We start from the raw sequence: 22,010 nt of genomic DNA, 5'->3' as shown, positions 1-22,010 counted from the left end.
TTATTTTAATTTACTTAATGTTTTTTTAGTAATTCATTTTAGTTTCATTTGTTTTCGTTCTTTCTTGTTTTGGTATGAATTCTACATCTTTTATCCAGGAGTCATAAGTAATTATTCTTTCAGGTAACCTTTATTTTTTTCTGTGGGTTTTGCACATGTGTAATGTATTTCATTACTCAGAATTTATAATTATACAAAAATAGGACTGATAAGAGGCAAAGAGCCTAAAATGCATTTCCACCAGTTTGTACAGAAGTAATGTGTGTTGAATAATAAAGTCTCCTCTTATCCACGTATGTTTCTGTATGATAAGTTCGACACAGAAATTTTGTTCTTTTTTCCAAGGAACATAGAAAAAAACAAGAAGTAATGAAGTATTAAATAATTATTACTCTAAAAATTGTGTATTCTTTGAGACAATAATTCATTTATAACATTGGTAATTAGGCCGGATGACAGATTATGGTGTCAGTCTATTGCTCTGAAAGACATGGAAACGAATTCAGACGAATCAGAAAAGCTCCCTGAATTTTTTGGAGAGTGGTCTTTCCCGAATGCGTCGGACCCCATCCTTCATTATCCGGTCGCTCCATTGTGGACCTGGCTGAAACTACAATGGTCTTGATAAAAATGCTCTCTTAGTGCCCAGAGGGCAGGGGGAAATCGATAACAAAGCAAAAAATCTTGGAAGGTTAGCTTTTAACCGATCGCTATAACTCCTTCTGTTATATATAACAGCCTAGAAAGTAAAATATATTTATCTATCTAAAAAATTGAAAAAAAAGTGGCGTAAGAGATTTTAAATATATGTACTGTATATAGCATAGACCAGGCTTATACAAGGTCTTCGAAATTCAATGAAATTGGATGGTAATGATATTGCCTTTCAAAATATATAGTTTGAATGATGTTAAACTTTTAATACATTTTATTATAAATTTAATTTTAAAGTATTATCGCCAAATTAATACGTTTAAATTAGCAAAGATACATGTACTCTAAATACTAGTAATTAATGTCCAGGTAGAAGCCAGCAGACGAGTCTTTTGAGCATCAAAATTTATTCTTCCACATAAAAAACATGATACAAAAGTAAGATAAATTAAAATTTTTTCTGATAAATGGTATAAATTTTGATTTAATTATATACTTTTATGGCTTTTGGAGAAAAATGGGCACAATATTTGTTTGGATCTCATTTCTTTAATGCTGTGTTGCTATAATAATATTTACAGTTTTGTAATTCTACACAAATAACTTTTTTAAATAAAATTTAAAAAAATTTTAATTGAAATTCTGTACATAATCTTAGAATATACAGTCATAACTATTTAACTGTTACATGAATTAATTCTTCTTCTTCTACTAAAAGTTCCTCTTTCTTTATCTTCACGATTGCACCAAACAGGTAATCTTGAGCAATTAGGAATTATAATATTCATTAAAATCGAAGATGCTTCATTATGATTTAAAATTTTACTTAAACCAGGTCCTCTGATAAAATCTTCAGGAGACATTGAGAGGAATCTTATATGTATGATAAAAGAATCGATTACTCTTCGCAAACTACCCGGAGAGGATCTTTTCTTCGTTCTTTTGCTTTCTGACTTTGCCCAGTTGATTAGAAAACTATAAACATCTCTCTCAGCAACAACCATATCGTTATTTTTCAAAATTTCATTCATAACAAGCGGTGAGGCATTTAGAAAATTCTTATCATGCAAAATTACTGAAGCATTTTTAGTAATCATTTCTTTACATTTATTTTTCAATTCTATTAAACAATTTTTAATGGCTAGATCGTGAATATAACATAAATTACTTAAAGAAAGGGTATTATAGATGTATTTTTCACATTCTTTTGATAAAGAATTCATCTCATATTTCGTAGATGCAATATAAATATCCATAGCTTTTATTGCGTTTTCTGGATTGAATTTCCCACATTCAACGTATCTAGAAAATAAAATATATAATTTAAATATTGTCTATACTTAAAAATGTCATATAAATATAAAAAATATAGTATTTTCTTACTGATATATATCTATAAAAGTTTCTGCCTCTATATCTGTAATATTTATTTTCCGTATAGAATTAACATTTCGGAATTTACTTGCAAAAACTGTGCTGTGATTACTCCATCGTAATTTTTCACATTTAAATAAGAGAGTTTTAGAACTTCCTACTTGTAATATAATTTCCATTTCTGTTCTTCTTGTCCTAAATTAAATATATAATAGGAAAAAAATAATAAAAAACCGAGGATCTTTGGGTGATGCACATAAACTAAAATATTGTTGGACAGAGAAATTTATATATACTGTGCTAGTGTGTAGGAAATGCCAAGATTTACGAAGTAAACATACCACACATAAGCCCATTAGCAATTGCAATGCGTTTTGCGTTCTAATATGAGGTAAAGATTAAATGAAGAGACAACCAGGAAGCCTTTAACCGTTTTTATTATAAATTTAAGTAAGAACTCTATAATATTTGGTGGTTTTATTACGAAAAAAAACACTAAAAAATAAATGTTTACGTAAATATTACAGTCTGATCGATCGATCGATCGTTTATTTAGCAAAAAAGTTATGTTAATTTTAAAAGTGAACGTTTTCGTCGTACAAGGCACGATCTTAGTCAACTATTGGCCAAGAGCTAGTCTATTATTTGATGTATTTCCTTTAAAAAGAGTTTAAAATGTAAATAATTTGATATTGTAATAATATAAAAACGTCTACCCTTGACACAGCTCTGTAATTTAATACATTTATAATTAATATCATTTAATATTGAACAATATATATAATATTTACAAAAGTTAAGAAAATTCTTAAAATAGACAATATAATAGACAATAAAATAAGTTAATTTGTTCATATGCGTACAAAATCATCGTCGATACCTGAAGATGGTTTTGTCTTGCTGTGAAAGACAGGAATACTCGCTCTTCTAACGATCTGTCAGTATGACTGGGTAGTGAGTGTATGGGACACACAAATTCACAGTGACACGGATTGACAGTTATACTCGCATTTGATAAAACAATAAGACATGCTTACACTAAGTACAGCGGAAGCTTTTTGGGATTGTGACACAAAACGGAGAGTTTGTGCTGCTGACCCTTCGAAACGTTGNAACGGGAAAAAATCTACATATTTTAACAAAACTATAGATTTCTTGTTATATTTCTGTTATTAATACTCTACACATATTGCAAACATTCGCGTATTTCTACTTATATTTCTACAATCATTAAAGATTGAAAATTGGAGTTTTTAAAACTAATACAGCAGTATCGATATTTACGTGGTCGTCCATTAATTACGTATTTACGTGCACAGTTTTTGAGCCTCTTTTGGTCCCTTCCCTGTTGTGCACAATTATATAGTTTTGTCAACTTCCCTCACTTTTCATTACGTGCACAGCAGTTCATAGACCCCGACATTGAAGAAATGACGAAAAAATTCTGCAAATATTTTGATAGTTCATTCGCATGAGTAGTAAGTAGGCTTATGACAGCAAATTCGTATGTCATTAATGCCAACTAATACTATTAAAAGGCATCCACGTAGACAATGCCTCCTCCCTGCCCATCGTATACACATTGATGTACAGTACAGTACTTTTCGTGAACCCGTTTCCCCTTAAATTATACAGGTAATTAATAGACGTCTCCTAAGTATTAAATTTAAAATATAAAATATTAATATAACAAATAAAATGCATATTTCTCTAGTAAAAATGTCAAATATTTAGATAATTTCGGCATTTAAATTATATTTTTTTTAAATAATTTCGATTTGACTATAGAGAATGAATCATAGGATTGTTATTATTGTGTAATGATTAAGTTTCTTGTTGTGCATTCGGTGAACTGTTTATTCCATTCAAGCCAAACTTAAATATATTTTTATAACCCTGCAGGTAAATTACAGCTACTGACGTAGTTTCAAATGTTCGAAGGCCATAAAAACAGCAATTCGATTCGATAACGATCGAAAGCAATTCGAAATAAAATACGTTGATAAATGCTATCGAAAAATTCGAATAATGCCATTAATTAAACTACTTACTATTAATTTATTTAATGTTTTTCCTACTCTATTTATCGTGTGATATTTGGATTTTCGACACTGTAATATAACAGAATTATCATTTTTAATCTGAGAATCAAATAATTCTCCAATACGAGCATTAAAATCTCCCATAAATAGTATTTCTTTATAAAAAATAGAATGATGCTGTAAAATTTCAGAGATCCTACTCAAAATATAAGATAATTTACTTATCGTATTATTATATCATAGAATGAGTAGAACATTTATATTCCTAAAAATCTTTGAGTTCCGTACTATAATAGCAATAACTTTAGAATTAGAAACAATTGGTTTTAAACTGTACTATCAATTTATATATTATTCCGTGACAATTAGGTCTACCTAAATTCCATGCTATATTTATAAAGCGAACGTCAAGCGAGACAAGTCTCTTGTATTTACGACATGAAACCTAAAATCTTCTCAATAAACTACCGGTCACACACTAGTGGCCAAGTAGATAAAACTACTGAACACTGGTAATTAATTGGTCTTAGATTCGCGCCTTACCAACATCTAGCTATGTGGAGTTTTAAAGGGTTTTCTTCACGTTTGTAACACCTAAATGGGGAGGACCGGTTTCCTATTAAAAAAAAATACAAGTGTCGCTTTGCCATAAACCAATAAATCAAACTAAAATTACAGGATGTTCATAAATGTTTTTTCCGATTAATATAGCCTATACGAAACGTTGGAGTTTTTAGTATTTACAAACCTTATGAAGGGATTTAACACGTAAGTATATGCACATTTTAAATAGTGTTTAAATAAAAACAAAACTATCAAAGCTTTAAGATCTATGAAATTTGTAGATACAAACAAATCCACAAAACTATATTAGAACTCTATGAAATTGCAATAAACACTACGAAACATTTATAGTAAATAATTCAATAAACTAAAAAAAATACTACAATGATCACTACGTTGAACAAATTACCCTAAACTGTAAAAGAGAATAAATTATTCTTAACAAATTATTCAAAATTTAACACAATTTATGTAGAGAAAACAGTGAAGTTTGATCAAGTCTTACCACATCACATCTTCTAAAATTAATTTAAAACACAGAAACATTCTAAAATCCTTGAGAAACTTAAAAATAATACGCCTGTATGCAATAATTTTATCCTTGTAATGTTTCTACTTTAATAAAAAAAATATAGAATATAGTACTGTAATTAAATAAAAAAACAATTTAAAATACTTACATTAAACATTAGATTTTACAGCATTAGGAAAAAGATTAAACAAGCAAATGTATCAACTTTTATATTCGAGATTAAAATTCGATATCAAAATAAAAAATGTGCTAATTAATTACACGAATGCAAAACAAAATTTTCATATTAAAGACACTAAACACATGTAATGTTTTAATTATGTTTTTTTATTTTTTAATTATGAACTTACAAAATATTTACACGTTTATCTACATTTAATTATTTTTTTTTAATGCGATTAAATTATAATTAATTTTATGTTAATTTGTATTAAAGATATTATTAACTTAATTTTTATATATTTAATTAATTGATTCGCTTTTAAAAATGAGAATAATAAAAATGGCTTTCAGTTTTCAATAAGGTTTAATTTCTTTTAAAATAATTATAAGTTTTAACGGGTAATTTAAAGCTTTGTAATTAAATTACAATAATATTATTTGTTATGATTAATATTATACTTAATAATAATAAACTGTTTAGGTTAATTCTTCAATCACTGATAAGCCCAAATCAGTATTTGTAAAGGTCATACTTGACACGGGAAGTGTAGATACGATTTGTGACTGTACTTGTGTCTTATTTGTTTATTGTATACGTACGTGTGTGTAAGTATGCAAGTATGTGTATATATGTACAAATATGCATGTATGAGCTTGTGTTTATGAGTGTGGCGTGATGCCGTTTTGCATGTATTGTATACAGTAGAACCTGGATTTAACTTCATCTCGGCAATGGAAAATTTGTTCGATTAAGTCAGATATCCGTTAGAAAATTGCAAAATTTATCTTTAGAAGTGTTAAATGCCATTGTCTAGTAAGTTTAATTAGAAATCAATCTAGAAAGGAAAAAAAAATCTGACCTCGGGTAGGACTTAAAACCACAATTATAACAAGCTAGACAGGCGACATTATGAATTATTGTCAAGTAAAATATTTGATAATTTTCTAATTCCTTCTGCTTTTTTGTTTCAACTTTTGTTGCTTAATGTAAACAATATTACAATAATATTTAAAAATGTAACTCGCTATAAAAATCGGCACTGAAAAATTTAAATACACAAACAAAACGTAAACAATTGCAGTGATAAAATAAGCGTGGTAATATTAAATATACATAATTCATTGTTATATCCGCTTAATTTAACGAAGGAGAATAGAAAAGATAGAAAATTTTAAGCGATCTCTGCCTTCTTTCTACGTTATTACTCCATACAAGTTAAAATACTATTAATATACATGAGAGTTTTGTCCGCTAATCGCAATGTCAACTAAAACTACGTTTCACTATAGATTTTAAACTCATGTTTTGAACTTTTAATCACTATAACTGTTGATAAGATCACATTTTCAAAGTTATTTTTATTAATAATTCAGAAAATTCAATCAGAATTTTTGAAATAATCCTCAATATTGATAAAAAATTTACTCTAAAAAATGTGTAGAATTTTAAGAATTTTCTAAAAATCATGTTTAGTTTTATAATTCTAATTATATCCCGAAAATAAAAGAATTAATATTATATTTAATTAAGTACAATTATTGAATCAATATAAATATTAACATTCTTATCAAATAAAAGCAAAGTTCAGTTAAAGAAGAGATAACATTATCTAAAACTTATTGATATAAAAAACACGTACATATAAATTTTTAAAATTCCGATTTAGTGATTTCTAATCTTGTAATTGTAAAAATAGATTATTAATGGCATAACAGTGTATAGAAAGTATGACTTCCAGTGAAATAATCAAAGATTGTTCGACAGGAACTAATTTAAATTGGGATGAAGAAGAACTTAAACTATTTAAAGAGCTTGTTCTCGGTAATTATAACATTTTAAATTCATTTTTTATATTAATTAATTGAATTTAATCAAAAATTTAATTATTTTTCCTCTATTTAATCTTTCATTACAACATATATAGGCCTAATAATCATTTTATATACAGTGGTGCCTCGTACAACGTACTTAATCCGTTCTAGGTGCATGTCCGTTAAGTGAAACGTCCGTTATACGAAACGCATTTTCCCATAGAAATACATGTTAAAACATATAATTCGTTCCGCAGCATAAAATAACCGTACTGTACCATAAAAAATGAAAATGGAGCAGAAAGCAATTATGCCGGGTAGTCAGATGTTGTGAGGAGGAGGTGGAAGAACACTTTCTTTACACATTCATACAGATACAGACTTTTTACACATTGCAGCGGGTCTTTTTTATTGTTTTTTAATCGGAGTCAGATTCAGGAGAGGCTACCGGAACTTGCAGGGTCAACTTCTCTTGTTCCATCCTTTGTTTTTTGCCCGCTGGCTTCTTGAAAAACATGACCAAGGTGGTCTGTTTCTCTTTCTTCTTTAACACCTGTCGGAAATGACTGACAAAGGTGTCATCGTAGAGATCATTGATCCGGTTGGCCTCAGCTCTGTTTGGATAATGAGCGTTGGTAAACTCCTGAACCTCTCCCATTCGACAAGGAAGTTGTTGTCAACTTTCATTCCTTCTGGTGATTTCTTGCTTTGTTTCAATTGAAATCACCTTTCCGTTTTTTTTTTTTTTTAGAAGCCATGATGCATTATAAATGACTTAACTTGCCAGATTATATGATACGAATAATTCTTTATTAATTAAGATCACTAAACACTTCTACGAGCTACTCTCGCTCCGTTTGTTTTTTACAACCTCTTTTCGTCCTGCCACCTCGGCATCTACACAATTACATTTCGTTTATTTGAATCGTCAACATATATTACATTACATCCTAATAATACTAATATATCCTAAAAATAGCAGATTGTCATTGGCAACGGCAAAAGAGTGGAAACATCATTCGCACTTGTTCGAAAAAAGTCCATTGTTCGTCTCACGTAACTGCCGAACGGAAAGTTTGTTGTTCGCAGCAAGTCCGTTGCTCGAGTCACGTAACGGTCAAACAGAAAGTCCGTTATTCGCAGCGTCCGTTATTCGAGGCGTACGTTATACGAGGCACCACTGTATTTTTATTTTTGATAGCGACATTTTATTAATTTAATTTAAATTAAAAAAACATTTAATATATTTAATAGAAGACAAAGATTTAAAGTGCAGAACGGATGATATTTTCCTTTTAAGTTTTTTGCGTGCGAAGAAATTCGATAGGGAAAAAGCATTTATTTTATTAAAGAATTATTATGAAGTTAGAAGAAGAATTTATAAAGATTTTTTTACAAATTTAACTCCTTCTGCTGTAAGTAAATGTTTAAATGATAAAATTGTCGGCTATCTACCCAATACCGATCAAAATGGACGGGTCATTGGAGTTCTAATAGTTCGTAAGTTAACTCTTCTGCTTTAAAATACTGTATAGAAATGATACGTGAGTATACTTTATAAGCTATAATTACAGTAACATCTAATATATAGTATAGAGAAGTAGTATTTTGTATTTAATTATAACTTTAAACGTATTTGTAAGTGCTACGATTTTATTTGACAATTATTAGTATTATATAATTGTAGAATCATTGTGACTTGCTTTTGTCTATAATTATATGTGTAATGTCTATTAATTATGACTTCTAATACAAACCTTACATGTGATTGATTTATATGTTTTTATAATACAAAATGCAACCATCAATGTATGATACAAATAACAATAACGTTGTTAAAATTATAGATACTAACATATGTAATTGCCGCCAAATGTAATTTTAAATCAGTAATTTATTCGATTTAAAAAAAATTAAACAAATACTGACGTTCCATTGGAAAATCTTGATACAAATCGAAATGAATTTCACGTGAAAAACGCTAAATCGTACGTCATACGCCCAGAGAAAATGTAAAATTTTCACGAGTCAAATTGCACGAGATATGCAATATAAAGTGTTCCAATATAAAATCTTCAAAAGTACAAAAAGAAAGTCACAACAAAAGGTAAAACCAAAATCAAATTGCAGCAAGATTGAAATTTCCCAAAGAGTACCAAAGGTGTGGCATTGAGCGGCAAAAATGTGATCTTTCGTATGAGAAAAAATTTCATTTGGATTGTCAATATTACTGACACGATTAAAGCAAAGAGCCTGAAGTTTTGCCGAAGCTTATTAGTGTTGGTGGATCATTGGTGGTATGGAGAGTTTTTAGCTTCAATGGTACAACAAATTGGTTTTCGTTAAACGTTGTGTGAATAGCCGAAGATGTATGAATATACTTCAAGCCTATTTACTAGAAACGAATTGCCGAATTAAATTTCTGGTTTCAGCAAGACAACGCAATACGTTATTGTCTTGCATAACACACTTTAATGTTTTAATGATAATCAGATGAAATTACTAGAATTGTCTTCAAGTAGTCCGGACTTAATCACCCTGTAGGTTTTCTGAGAGTTTTAGCGTATGATATATATGAGAATAGAAAGTAATAGACTATACAGTGGAACCTCGGTTAGAATACGTCCAATTCGGAATACGTCCTGTTTGGACGAAACAAATTTTGCTCGGTATACGACATTTGTTCGGTATACGACTTAATTTAATTATACGCGCCATCTATGAACAAGTAGCACTACCGGTGTACTACACTAGACTAGACGTTCGCGGTGCTACGGTTTATAACTTTCTTAAATTTCTTCTGATTTTAATTTGTAAGTAACATTTTATTATTTTTATTAATCATGAATTGCAAAAGGGCAACAGAAAAATAAAAAAATGACTGAAATCACAACGGAACTGAAAAAAAGAGATTGTTGAGAAATATGAAGGTCCCACGCGTGTTCGAGATTTAACGAGATTTAACTGTTGCATTCCTTATTCCGAGAACGACGATATCGACAATCGTGAAAAATAAAGACATTATTAAACTTGCTAATGTTGCGAAAGGGGTTTAATCAATTTCTAAACAGAGATCGAAGACATTAGATCACGTCGAGAAATTGCTTTTGCTTTGGATAACTGAAAAACAGTGTGCCTGCGACAGCGTATCGGAAGAAATTATTTGCGAGAAAGTTAAAAGCATACATGCTGATCTCATGAAAAATCAAGCAGAAACTAGCGAGGAAAGCGAGGTGTTTAAAGCCAGCCATTTTTTTTACATGAGAACGGATTAATCATTTTTACATTACTTCTTATGGGAAAGGTTGGTTTGGTATACGTCGTATTCGGTATAAGTCCAAACACCAGGAACGGATTAAGGTCGTATACCGAGATTCCACTGTAATTCAGTTGAAAAACTGAACATGCTTCCTATACAAAGATTTTGAAAATATATAGAATTGATAAAGAATCGGGCTTTTAGCCTAGTAGTAAACATGAAAGAAAATTTATATATTAAGGAAGAAAAAACCATTTATTATAATTTGATTTACATATTGAATTGGATGAAAATGTAGTTCAATGTTATTAAATAGCTCTTCTAATTTAAAATGTTTCAAAATTTTGGGATATCTCAATAACACTATATATTACTGTTTATTCTCGATATAAAAGGAAGTGATAGTCTAGTACTTCCGATAGTCCGTTGTATGCGAAGATGTCATGCCTAACTACAAAATGAACTTATTATTAATATATCTGTGGGCACTCTTTTAGCAAGCTCAATGTGGGTTCGGCCACTCCCACACTAATAGTCTCAGTTTTCAAATCCTTAACAAATTCTTAAGCACTATATGGATACTTCGTAATAAGTATATTTATTTTATACTTTACGAAATCGGTTACAGTGGTACCTCGTACTTCGAACGATTCTGAGTACGAACGCAAAATTCGACAAAAAATTGTTTCGAACTTCGAACGATGCTTCAAAGTTCGAATTGCGCATGCAGTGAAAAAAATGTGCTCGAAGCATAAATGCAATCTGTTATGTGTCCAATTCGTCTCTTTTTCCTGTGTTATGCTTGAATGTTTTCAGCACATTTCTCTTTATATTTCGTGTGTTTAGTTATATATACTGTGCTGTGCGTTAATCATCGATTTTTAAGAATTTCTTCCAGCAATCAGTTCAAATTTTTCCGAACAGAACTTTTTAAACCACAAATGACATGTTCGAAGTTTATGATAATCGTCCCCATCCAATTTACAATTGTTTTTACTGTTTATACGGCGTTATATCATTTTCGGAAGTCATAATGCATAATATTCCCGATACTCTTTTTATCCGAAGTCATTACAATTTGATTTTATTCAAAGAAAACGTGAAGTAGTGAGTTTAAAGTAAGATTCTAAACAAAGGATAAAATCTCACATCATCTATAACATGTTAAATTTCACAACTGTTGTAATTAAACCATACATCTATATTAAGATACCGGAGTCAACGGTAGGCGATCAATAAACGTAGTTTTTATTTTATTCGGCTATACAATTTGTAAAAATTGTAGACCTATGAATTCCCACGTCATCCGTCTGGCTGTTTGTCCTTCCGTAATCTCGAGAAAGGAGTTAGATGGAGACCAGATATGGAAACTTTAGGGGTAGGAGGCCTGATTAATTACCGGTATATACGAACTTCCGGTTCGCATCGAAAATCACGCTAATTCAATTCAAATATTGTCCCCTAAAAGGAGTTAGATGATTAGCACGACTCTATTTCTAACAGGAAAGTATGATATACAGGGGTAAGACACTACTAATTTGAGATGGAGAACATTGGGACAATGTCACAATAAATAATTGCACCTTAGTATTTACGTACTTTATGTTTTAGTTTATTATCAAGGCATTTAATTGTGCTATTTTTACTTTAAGTTATATGTATTTGCTGTTTTAAGTTTATAGAAATGGGTATTACTCAGGGATTAATGAATTAATATTAATTCATTTTCCATTATTTCTAATGGGAAAAATTGATACCAACTTCGAACGACTTCGTAGAATGAATTAAATTCGAAGTGCGAGACATCACTTTATATCAAAATCGAGATTCAACAGTACTGTAATTTTATATTATCAATTGACAGAATCATGTTAGCTCGCATTAACTTAACCTCATTGTTATTTACAGGTCGATGGAATCATAACACTGTTTCGCCATTAGATGTGTTACGAACGATGATAATCGGTAACGATTTGTTACTCAACGAACATTTATTGCAGATTAATGGATTAACAAGTATAATTGATGCAAAAGATGTTACTTTAAGACAAGTATTCCATGCAACACCAAGAATGATATCTTTAGCAGTATCAGCTCTCTATGTAAATATGTAAATCATTACTTATAATTCTTTAATATTAAAAAGAATTTCGATTAATTTTTAAAAATTTTATAGAAATCCTATCCTATAAGATATAAAGAATTTCACATCATCAATAACAATAAGTTAATAAAAATTGCATTTGGATTAGTTTTACCTTTTTTGCCTTATAAAATTAAGAAACGTGTAAGTAATTTTATGAAAATTAAATGTTTTATTTTAAAAATTTTACATAATTAATGCTGATCTAATGATTTATAATTTTAGATTTATATCCATAATTCGGATTTTAATACCTTACACAAATTTATCGATCCAAAATATCTTCCTAGTGATTTTGGAGGGGAATTATCGGAGTATGATCCATCGCATTTTTACGAAAAAATGAAATTGTATCAATCGTTCTTTGAAGAAAATGAAAAATATTGGAAAAATTAGAATAAAAGAGTGATTCTTTTTATTAAAATTCAATTCAATCGATAAAATTCTCACTCTCTCAAGAAAACAACTAATCGTTTTATAGCATCAGTAATAGTCTGAAACTCTTCTGTAACATTCTGCATTTGTAACATCATCAATAACAACTAATATTCTTCAGAGCATCAGTAACAACTACAGTTGCCAACGTTCTTGTACAGAATTTAAGACACTTCACGGTCACTGTATGATTGAGGACATTGATAACAAAGTAATTTGTTATAAATATTTGTTGACTAATTAAATTATAAAACATTAAAATAAACAATAAATAAGATTTAAATTCAACATTAGCATTTTTACCAACAACGCTAGCTTAATTGTAGTATTTAAGTGTTGTGTAATAAAAATATTAAAAGTATTGTGTTCACTTGTGTATCACAATAAAGAAAGTTTTTAGTACTGATGTCCTCAATATCAGTATACATTGTTCTATCAGAGACAGTGTACGTAGCGTATATAATTAAAATACGGGTATATACAGTATATTATTTATCTTTTCAGCTGTAAAAATGTCATTTCAATTGAATTCGAAATAGCAAAAAGATTAGACGGGACACTTTAATTAATGGCACATAAGAATTACGACAAATTGTAAATACTCGTACATTAATTAATTATTAATTCATCGGAAAAACGATGAGGGCAGGAGAATGACGAAGAAAAGTGAAACTTGTTATGAACGGAAAGTACTGTATCTTAGTGAAAAAGACAATAAAAGGCACATTGTTAGGGTTCCAGAAAACCATTTCGAACGCTGGAAAAAATTAATTCCACATGAAAATAAGGAATTAACTACAAAGGCTCGTATATGTGACAAGCATTTTAAAAATCAATTTTTAATAAAATCATTCAGTCACACAATCGATGGCCAATTAATGCAGCTTCCACGTGATTAACCATTATAGTACCCTGAAAGCGACAGTGTCCATCAGAGAGAAAAGCTGAAGTTGTCGCCAAGAAGAAACAAGTTGATCTTTCAGGTAAGGAATAAAATACGAGTTTTACATTAATGAATGCACGTTATGTTATTTACATTTGAATTTTGAAATTTTGAGGTACTAGGTCCACTTTACCTAAAAATATTGGAAACGATAATCTACTGCCTAGTACTTGTAATGACAATGATAGACGTACAACAACATATACAAACTCAGAAACAATCAGAAAAAAGTTATAAAAATGACCAAACTAAAGTGTGAGGAAGGAACTGTATAAAGCCTTGTGAAGCAAAAGTTTTTACAATTTACATTTCAAACATTTTTTTTAAATAAACAGTTTATTAGTTAAAACAAAATCAAAAAAATTGTAAAAAGCTTTAAAGTTTGGCATAGATGTAAGAAAAAGTTACGGCTTTGACCACTTTTGTCAATTTAAAGTTTATTAGTTAAAACAAAATCAAAAAACTTTAAAGTTTGGCATAGATTAATATAATCTAACTTTTAGTTTATTTAATACATAGGACAAAGAAGTCGTTACGAAAAATTATTACCATACCCAAATAACAAACAAAAACTTAATAAACTCTCTTATTAAATTTGAATGACAGAGGATAAATATATATTTGAGATGATNAGTTACGGCTTTGACCACTTTTGTCAATTTAAATAAAATTTTGTCTATTATTTATTATTATTATTTATTAGATCTTTGAAATGTCAACAAAATATGTAGAAATTCACAACTGTAAACAGAGATTTGAATATTTAATGTTTTACGAAGTTAAATAAAAAAGTACACAGTATTACAAAAATGTAAATAATTATTTTAATGATGTTAATCCTATACAAACTGTATTAAAACTTTTATAATGTAGTTTATGTAAAACACATGTAAGCCATATAAAACCTAGAATTGTTTTAATGCAATTATTTAATTACAAAGGCTTTTGTTCACTTCAGCTTTAAATATGTTTATCAAATCAAAAATAAAAAAAATGGATCTAATCCATTATCGACACATCTAATTTGTTTGATGTAACCAAAATATTCAGTCTCACCATAATCAGAATATTTTTTTTTAATTTTTAAAGTCTGAACTTTTTTATTTAATGAACCCTTTTTTAAAATTGAAGAATTTTATTTATTTATTATTCGTATTACTCGTCTGTTATATCGAAATCTCTATTAGAATACGCAAGAATCATGTTTGAAAGGATATCCATGACGAACCGGAAGAAAATGCCTGCAATTCTCTGATGTCTTCTAAGATCTAGATTCAAAATTAATATATATTTGCTTCGTTTTAGCGGATCTGTTATTGAGAATGTACGGGGATTCTACTGTATATAGTAGTATTGTGCATTACTGTATATCGATATTGTGGACGAGAGTCAATTACTTAGTGACCAAAATTTCAGTTGTAAAGTATTTAAACTACATTTTTATTAAAGTAGTAAAAGCAATATGTCTGTCAATGAGAAAATCTAAAATATAAATCTGAAGCTTTTCGTTTTCTTTTATGATCTGTGGCTTTGCTTTACACGACAAATCTAAGATTGTGGTTCGTAGAGAAAAGGAAACCAAAACTGAACGACCTGGTCGATCAGAATTCAAAACAGAAACTAAACGAAATATGAAAATCTGCGTCTAGAAAATGATAAGAAATGAATTTTGTATTTATTTTTCGCAAATGAAATATACGAAACAACGACTATGACGAAACAAATTAAAGTTTGATTGAGATGAAGTGAAAACAATAAAAGACCGTAATAACTGGAGGACTGCGGTCTGGCAAACGTGAAAAATAGTAGGGGAAGGGAGGGCAGGATGAAAGGTTTAATTTTATGATGTAAAAAAACGTAAAACAACATAATATAAAGCTTTTATTTTAATCAGTCTCGACAGAGATCTTAGATGGTTAAAAAATTGTGTAATTAAAAATAATTAATATTAAGTATAAAATCTATTAGGAATCATGAAGTAAAAACGTCAAAAATTTCATCTTGCCTTCAGGTTGAAGGCAAGATGAAATACATAGGATATCCCTACATTTTACAATTGACACATAAAAAACATCCATCTTTTGTGTCTGTACATAGTTCATGTGCTCAACCACAACACACTGGACACTGTATCCAGTCCTCTGTGGGCGGTTCCACATATGGTTCTCCACATAATACACAAAACCTTCATCCATCGCCACCTGCAGTTTCTTCAGTCGAAGAACCTTTGTTGCTTTTTCTTATATACTTGTTCACCATCTAAAAACAATTACATCCTCAATTAGTTAGATAAATTGAAAACAGAAATCAAAATAATTGCGCGCGAGTAACATGGAAACTATTCCATCTTGCCCTAAAATGCAATTTTCCATTTTGCCCAAATGCCCATTGCCAATAATAATAACGGTTTAAAAACACTTGAATTTTTTCCTCTAAATATCAATTCATTCAATCTAACCTTAACAGGTACTGTACTTTGTATAAAAACAAAATAGTAGTACTGTACTTACCTTGTAGGTATAAATAATGTGAGGACCACCCCCTTCAAGTATATATATATATATATATATATTTGTAAACTGTTATTTGTAATAATTTTTGTTTATTTACTTTATATCTTTTTTAATTATGTATTCGGGTGAACCCTAACTGTATATTAAATAACAACCGAAGTTGTAGGAGGAAGTTCGCCTATTTTACCAATCTAGAGACTCCCCCTTTCCAAATTTAAAATCTACTTAAATTAATTAGAATAAAACAGTTTATTAATTAACTATCAGAAATCTCACAACATGCCAAAGAAAAGAGGAAAGAACAATTAAATAATCAAAAACATATATAGAAATGGGGAACATTGCACTCCCCCCTTTGTTTTCGGCAATGTTTACATGAAGAACTTAGTGAAAGCAATCAATGAACAAACAATGACTAAGAACAGAGATGAGTCACGTGTAAGTTCGTCGACTTCCAGGGGGAATCGTTAAATATTTTTTTAAATCCTAGAACCAAACAAAAAAAATATATTCCTAATATATTCATAATAATTTTGATTGCCTAGATATATTTAAAATATGTATAATTTTAAACTTATCAGTAGCCAAATACTTTTTACATTTTTACAGCCAAGTGCAAGATTTCAAACGCATATACTCCGTACATATGGGAGTATAGCACAAAGTAGAAATTAATTTTTTAATGTTGATGCCGAGATTCCACTCTGACGTTTTAAGAAGTATAAAATCGGCTGTTTATGCGACAAAATACACCTGGTGGCGGAACCCTACCCTAACTTAACGTAATCTAACTTTTGACGGCCCTCTGACTCTCACATTACGTACTAATGAGAAATAATAAATAAATTATATTTAATAATAAATTTTCGTTGTTTAATTAATTTGACTCAAGCATCATTCAACACGAATTCTTGGATGTCGTTTTTATTACGTGAATGTAAATTAACGTGCTTTTTATTTATTAATTTGATTTAAATCCAACTGTATATGACTCAACATGACTACACATTCTACTTCTTAAGAAACTTGTAGATACACGTTGACTTGTTTGGTTGACAGTGAATATGTGAATAGATCTTACATTTCAGCGCTTTATTTATAATTCGGCTTATTTTAGAGGTTAGTATTAATCTTCTATCAACAGTACTTTTTGTTCACATTACATTACATTTAGTTTTTTTTTTTCTTAGTTTTTGAGACCCATTTCTCACACAGCCTGTCTTCACCATGTAACTTTTGTAACATTAATGAAACTTAAATTTTTACAATGTGTTGTCTACTGTAGTGTTTTACAATCAGCGAAGCACATTTATTCGGTTCCAGAAGCTTGGTTTTGCCGACATGTTTTATTATTAAGCTATTTTACTTTTCATAAGAGTATAATTACGCGGTAATTAGACCTAAACGTTGCCTTGCTGTAAACTTGAGTATACTCGTACGTGTACAATTACCTATTTTATTAAACGAAGTAATTTCGACCGAAATTAATTCGGATGATACTCGTATACATTTCATTCGATTGCGTGCATTCAAATAGCCTCGTTATTCCGCCATATTGGATTCTCGGTCGAATCCACGGTAAAAGAGAGGGAGTGTTGTCTCTAATGTTTATTTACTATACGTTGTAACAGTAGGCCTATATAAAATTTTAAATATAACATGAATTATAAAATTTCATTCAACTTATTATTATTCGGCATTTATTTTTATCGAGCTTGGAATTTCAAGCATTAATAATATAACTTAATTTTAAAATTCACTAAACGTTGCAAATCGCATGATAAGATGCAAATTCATTTATAAATCTTATAAAATTGCTAATTAAGTATTAATATTTTAATTTTCTTATTATTTTAATTAATAAAATATTAAATAATTATCATTGTTTTTAAAAATAAAATAATATAATAAAGATTGCTCGTAATCTTTAAATATTATTTAAGCTTGTAATGAACGAATTGTTTTCGGCACTGAATATTGATTTAAAGTCGCTTAGAAAATATTTAAGTTTTAACAGTAAGAATATATTTTAAAAAGTACTTTAACTGTATTTTGAATTTATAAATTACTTTAAATAACATAAAATTAATGTTTATAATTATATATTCTGCCTTATAGGGTATAAGTATGCTATAAGAACTGTAAAATTTATCGATTATTTTAAACATTTTTTATTATTAAAAAGTAATATTAGTTATGATAATTAAAAATTTAATATATTTTACAAATAATCCGCATCAAACATATATTTTTTATTATATTAAATTAAATTTCTTTTTTAGGAGTTTTAGATTGATATCTTGGTAGCACCACAAAGCATATTTTATAAAAGAATATGGCCTTTAATGCTGTGATAACTAAAGAAAATTTTCATGAAAAGAAGGAATTTGAAACTGGATCAGAGTATTCAATGCGTCCTACTTCACTAAATAATAATGAGTTATATTCTTTAACAGAAAATCAAGATCGGATCATGCGAACTGCTTTCGTGGAAAAATCCACAGGAACAGATGCAGTCATTATGAACAAAGGCAAAAGTAAGCTATAGTTAATATTATAATTTAAAACAATAACATTTTTTTAATGATAAATCTTTTTTTTATTGTATGCATCATTGTAATGTTTGCAAGCATCGTTGTAATGCTTGCAACGAGGAACTCTTGGCTTTCATAGATTTTAAGTTATATCATTGTAATGATATCTTTAATTAACAGATTTTACTTCAATAATTATTCACTAATATGTTTACGTATTTTTTTCTTATGCATAAAAAAATCTTTAATTTTTCAGCTACTAATCATGTAATTGCGATCAAACCAAGCAGTGAAACTGGAGCCATTTCTAAAAATTCGAAGTCGAAAAAGCCACAATCGGAAGACAATAAACGTTGTAGATCAATTGTGCTTTTAAGAGAAACTTTACAAGTAAGNTGTTTCTAGAGTTCATCAGTTTACCAAAGTGGAAATGTTTGGTGTGACGGCTAATGAAACAAAGTCTGAAAGTGAAGAATTTTTGAACAAACTTCTTTCAATCCAAAAAGAATTTATTTCTGATTTCGGACTTCACTTCAAGGTATTGGACATGCCTTCCGTGGAACTTGCAGCAGCTGCTTATAGAAAATATGACATAGAAGCATGGATGCCAGGGAAAGGTTTATATGGAGAAGTAACTAGTGCTTCTAATTGTACAGATTATCAAAGTAGAAGGTTAGGTATAAAATACTATAATAAAGATAATATTTTGAAATTTGCTCACACTGTGAATGGTACTGCATGTGCTATACCGAGATTGATTACAAGTATTTTCGAAACACATCAAAATAAAGATGGAAGCGTAACAATACCAGAAGTTCTTAGGCCGTATATGAATGGACTTGAAAAAATTGATAAAAGTGCCTCTTCAGAAATAATGTATTATATGATGACTGAGAAGAAATTAAAAAGATTATAATATTTATACAAATCTTGTGTCATCATTTTACAGATAAATAATTTTATTTATGCAGTTTATAACAATTAATTGCATAGCAAATTTTTATTCTTCCAGGGAAAAATATTCAATGAGTTGTTATATGTTAGAGTTTACAAGATTACTTGCTACAATTAAGGTACATTTTATAGGTGGTAAACTTTGCTATATGTGCATTTATGTAGTAATTTGTTTATATAATGATATAATAATGCAGCCAAATAAAATAATTTTATTTTCACTCATTTATTAACTGTAATGAAAACTGTATAACTGTTTAATATAAAAAAAACTATTAATTTTACAGTAATTAAGAATTGCATTCTACATTGTATTACACAAATTGGCATTTGGTAATTTTTAGGTTTAATATGCAATTTAATTTTAAGAAACAGATAGGAAAATAATTATCTAGTGTTTATGTAAAAATATATATGTGCACAGATAGAAAATATAGTATGAAATACCTCATTCAAGATAATTGCTATTTTAAAGATCAAAGTGTGAAATTCAGGCAACAGAAATTGCTTTTTATTCAGTAACATTTGCAGTCATTCTAAAGTTATCTTCAGCTTGCAAAGAATACAAATTTGTTGCAATTGGTTTGTATTCTTTGCAAGCTGAGGACAGTTGTAGAATGTCCAAAAACATTAAAGAATAATTTTGGTTGCCTAAGCTTAGCAGTTTGTTTTATTAACTTAGAACATGGTGGCAAGTTTTACAAATATATATGAAAAAGATTGAAAGAAATTTCTCAAAAATTAAAAACTAGCTCTTCAGTTAGCTGTTATAAAACTTCAATTATATCATTAAAATACCTTATTTTACTTGGCAATATATATGCAATTAAATTAAATAAGAGAAAGAAGATGGAAAACTGCTGTAATTTTGTCATTTTTGTTATTTTTCCAATGTCTGACAGGCTAGCTTATAGAAAAACATGTGATTGAGTGGCATTAAGCCAGGGGTCGCCAAAGTGGTCTATATCGACCCCTGAGGGTCGATATAACATTATTGGGGGGTTGATGTAAAGACTAAAACTTACAAATTTTGAACGGAATATTGCTAATCTTGCTAAGGATTATCAAGCTTATCCATCTTATTGATTGTCAGTTACAAAAATTATTATTAACATATGTACTGTACAGTACTGTACTATAAATGTAAAAAATGTAAAATTAAAAGATAATATTAAAATAGTAAGCGCTTTTTGTTTTTGTTTGTAACACACACTTTTTGGTGTGGGTCAATGTGAGGTTTCAAAAAGTTGTAGGGGGCCAATGATGAAAAAAGTTTGGCGACCCCTGCATTAGGCATTAGTTTACTTCTGTGTTGTGTGTAGCACCACTGTATCTTGTTTCTCAAATTTTCTATCCTTTCTTTGTTTCTATCTATGTAGCGAATGCCACAACGTCCACAAAACCAATTTGCTGCAGTACATTCTATTGTGTTTTTATACAATATTCATTATTTATAAGAACATTTTTCTTATTTATAAACATGTAACTCTAGTGTTTTGGGGGTCCGGAACAAATTAATGGCATTTCAATTCATTTCAATGAGGAAAATTGATTTTGACATATGAGTAATTTGAGTTACAAGTTCCGTCATGGAACAAATTAAATTTGTAAGTCAAGGCATCACTGTATAGACATAGGAAACAACTTTTAATTTTTATTTAGTATGCAAATAATTCATATACCTTAAAAATATTAAGTAATTAAATGCTATGGTTTGTGTTAACTTTAGAATGACCTTTTATTGACTTTATATACCCTTTACTAAAAGGTATAAAAAATCAGTTTAATACATAGTTTTTAAGATTAAAAATAAATTTTCTATGAAAAGTAAGAAATTGAATTTATAGAACAATAAAAAAAACACAAAAAATGAGTAAACTATAAATCAAAACATGTTTATAGCATTTTGGAATTTAATTTTAAAAAATTAAATTAAAACATATACAGAATCTAAAATAGAATGTTTGTATATTTTTCCAATATAAAAAAATCTATTATGAATACAATTAGCCATTTAAAGAAATTCAAAATTACTTTAAAAGCACATTCATTAACTGTTTTCAAGCATCTCTCACCTCATCTTATTATA

At 28.9% G+C, this 22,010-nt stretch overlaps 4 protein-coding genes across 6 annotated transcripts; 3 read left to right on the top strand and 1 right to left on the bottom strand.

Moving 5' to 3' along the window:
* Positions 1-1,218: 1,218 nt before the first annotated feature.
* LOC111636659 (BTB/POZ domain-containing protein 9-like) lies at positions 1,219-5,333 on the bottom strand. Its single transcript, XM_023381945.1, has 3 exons — positions 5,315-5,333; positions 2,038-2,223; positions 1,219-1,956 (listed from the first exon to the last, which is right to left on the bottom strand). Coding segments are annotated over exons 1-3 (813 nt in total). The 5' UTR covers positions 5,317-5,333; the 3' UTR covers positions 1,219-1,331.
* A 1,674-nt stretch (positions 5,334-7,007) lies between these two features.
* On the top strand, positions 7,008-14,322 carry LOC111636653 (clavesin-2-like). Of its 3 annotated transcripts, XR_002758565.1 has the most exons (6): positions 7,008-7,150; positions 8,395-8,640; positions 12,308-12,501; positions 12,576-12,686; positions 12,768-13,960; positions 14,036-14,322. XR_002758565.1 is itself a non-coding variant. In XM_023381937.1 (5 exons), the coding sequence occupies exons 1-5, from the start codon at positions 7,057-7,059 to the stop codon at positions 12,936-12,938; spliced, it is 816 nt and encodes a 271-aa protein (XP_023237705.1). In that variant the 5' UTR covers positions 7,008-7,056; the 3' UTR covers positions 12,939-14,322. The 3 variants fall into 3 exon arrangements, 2 of the variants coding, with proteins under 2 accessions (XP_023237705.1, XP_023237706.1); XM_023381937.1 differs by having other exon boundaries at positions 12,768-14,322; XM_023381938.1 differs by lacking the exon at positions 8,395-8,640 and having other exon boundaries at positions 12,768-14,322.
* Positions 14,323-18,431: 4,109 nt separating this feature from the next.
* On the top strand, positions 18,432-19,372 carry LOC111636639. The gene is made up of 3 exons (XM_023381920.1): positions 18,432-18,469; positions 18,716-18,970; positions 19,224-19,372. The coding sequence occupies exons 2-3, from the start codon at positions 18,769-18,771 to the stop codon at positions 19,370-19,372; spliced, it is 351 nt and encodes a 116-aa protein (XP_023237688.1). The 5' UTR covers positions 18,432-18,469; positions 18,716-18,768.
* Positions 19,372-19,859, top strand: LOC111636655 (serine--tRNA ligase, mitochondrial-like; the record flags this gene model as incomplete). Its single annotated transcript, XM_023381940.1, has 1 exon — positions 19,372-19,859. A coding segment is annotated over exon 1 (462 nt), but the record flags the coding sequence as incomplete, so codon positions are not given.
* Between the last annotated feature and the right edge of the window lie 2,151 nt (positions 19,860-22,010).

Source organism: Centruroides sculpturatus, unplaced genomic scaffold (genome assembly GCF_000671375.1).
Source record: "Centruroides sculpturatus isolate CEXI.00-Female unplaced genomic scaffold, Cexi_2.0 scaffold685, whole genome shotgun sequence".
NCBI classification, from domain to species: Eukaryota; Metazoa; Arthropoda; class Arachnida; order Scorpiones; family Buthidae; genus Centruroides; species Centruroides sculpturatus.
The sequence above is the reverse complement of the archived record's forward strand: the minus strand, read 5'-3'. Positions and strand labels throughout refer to the sequence as shown.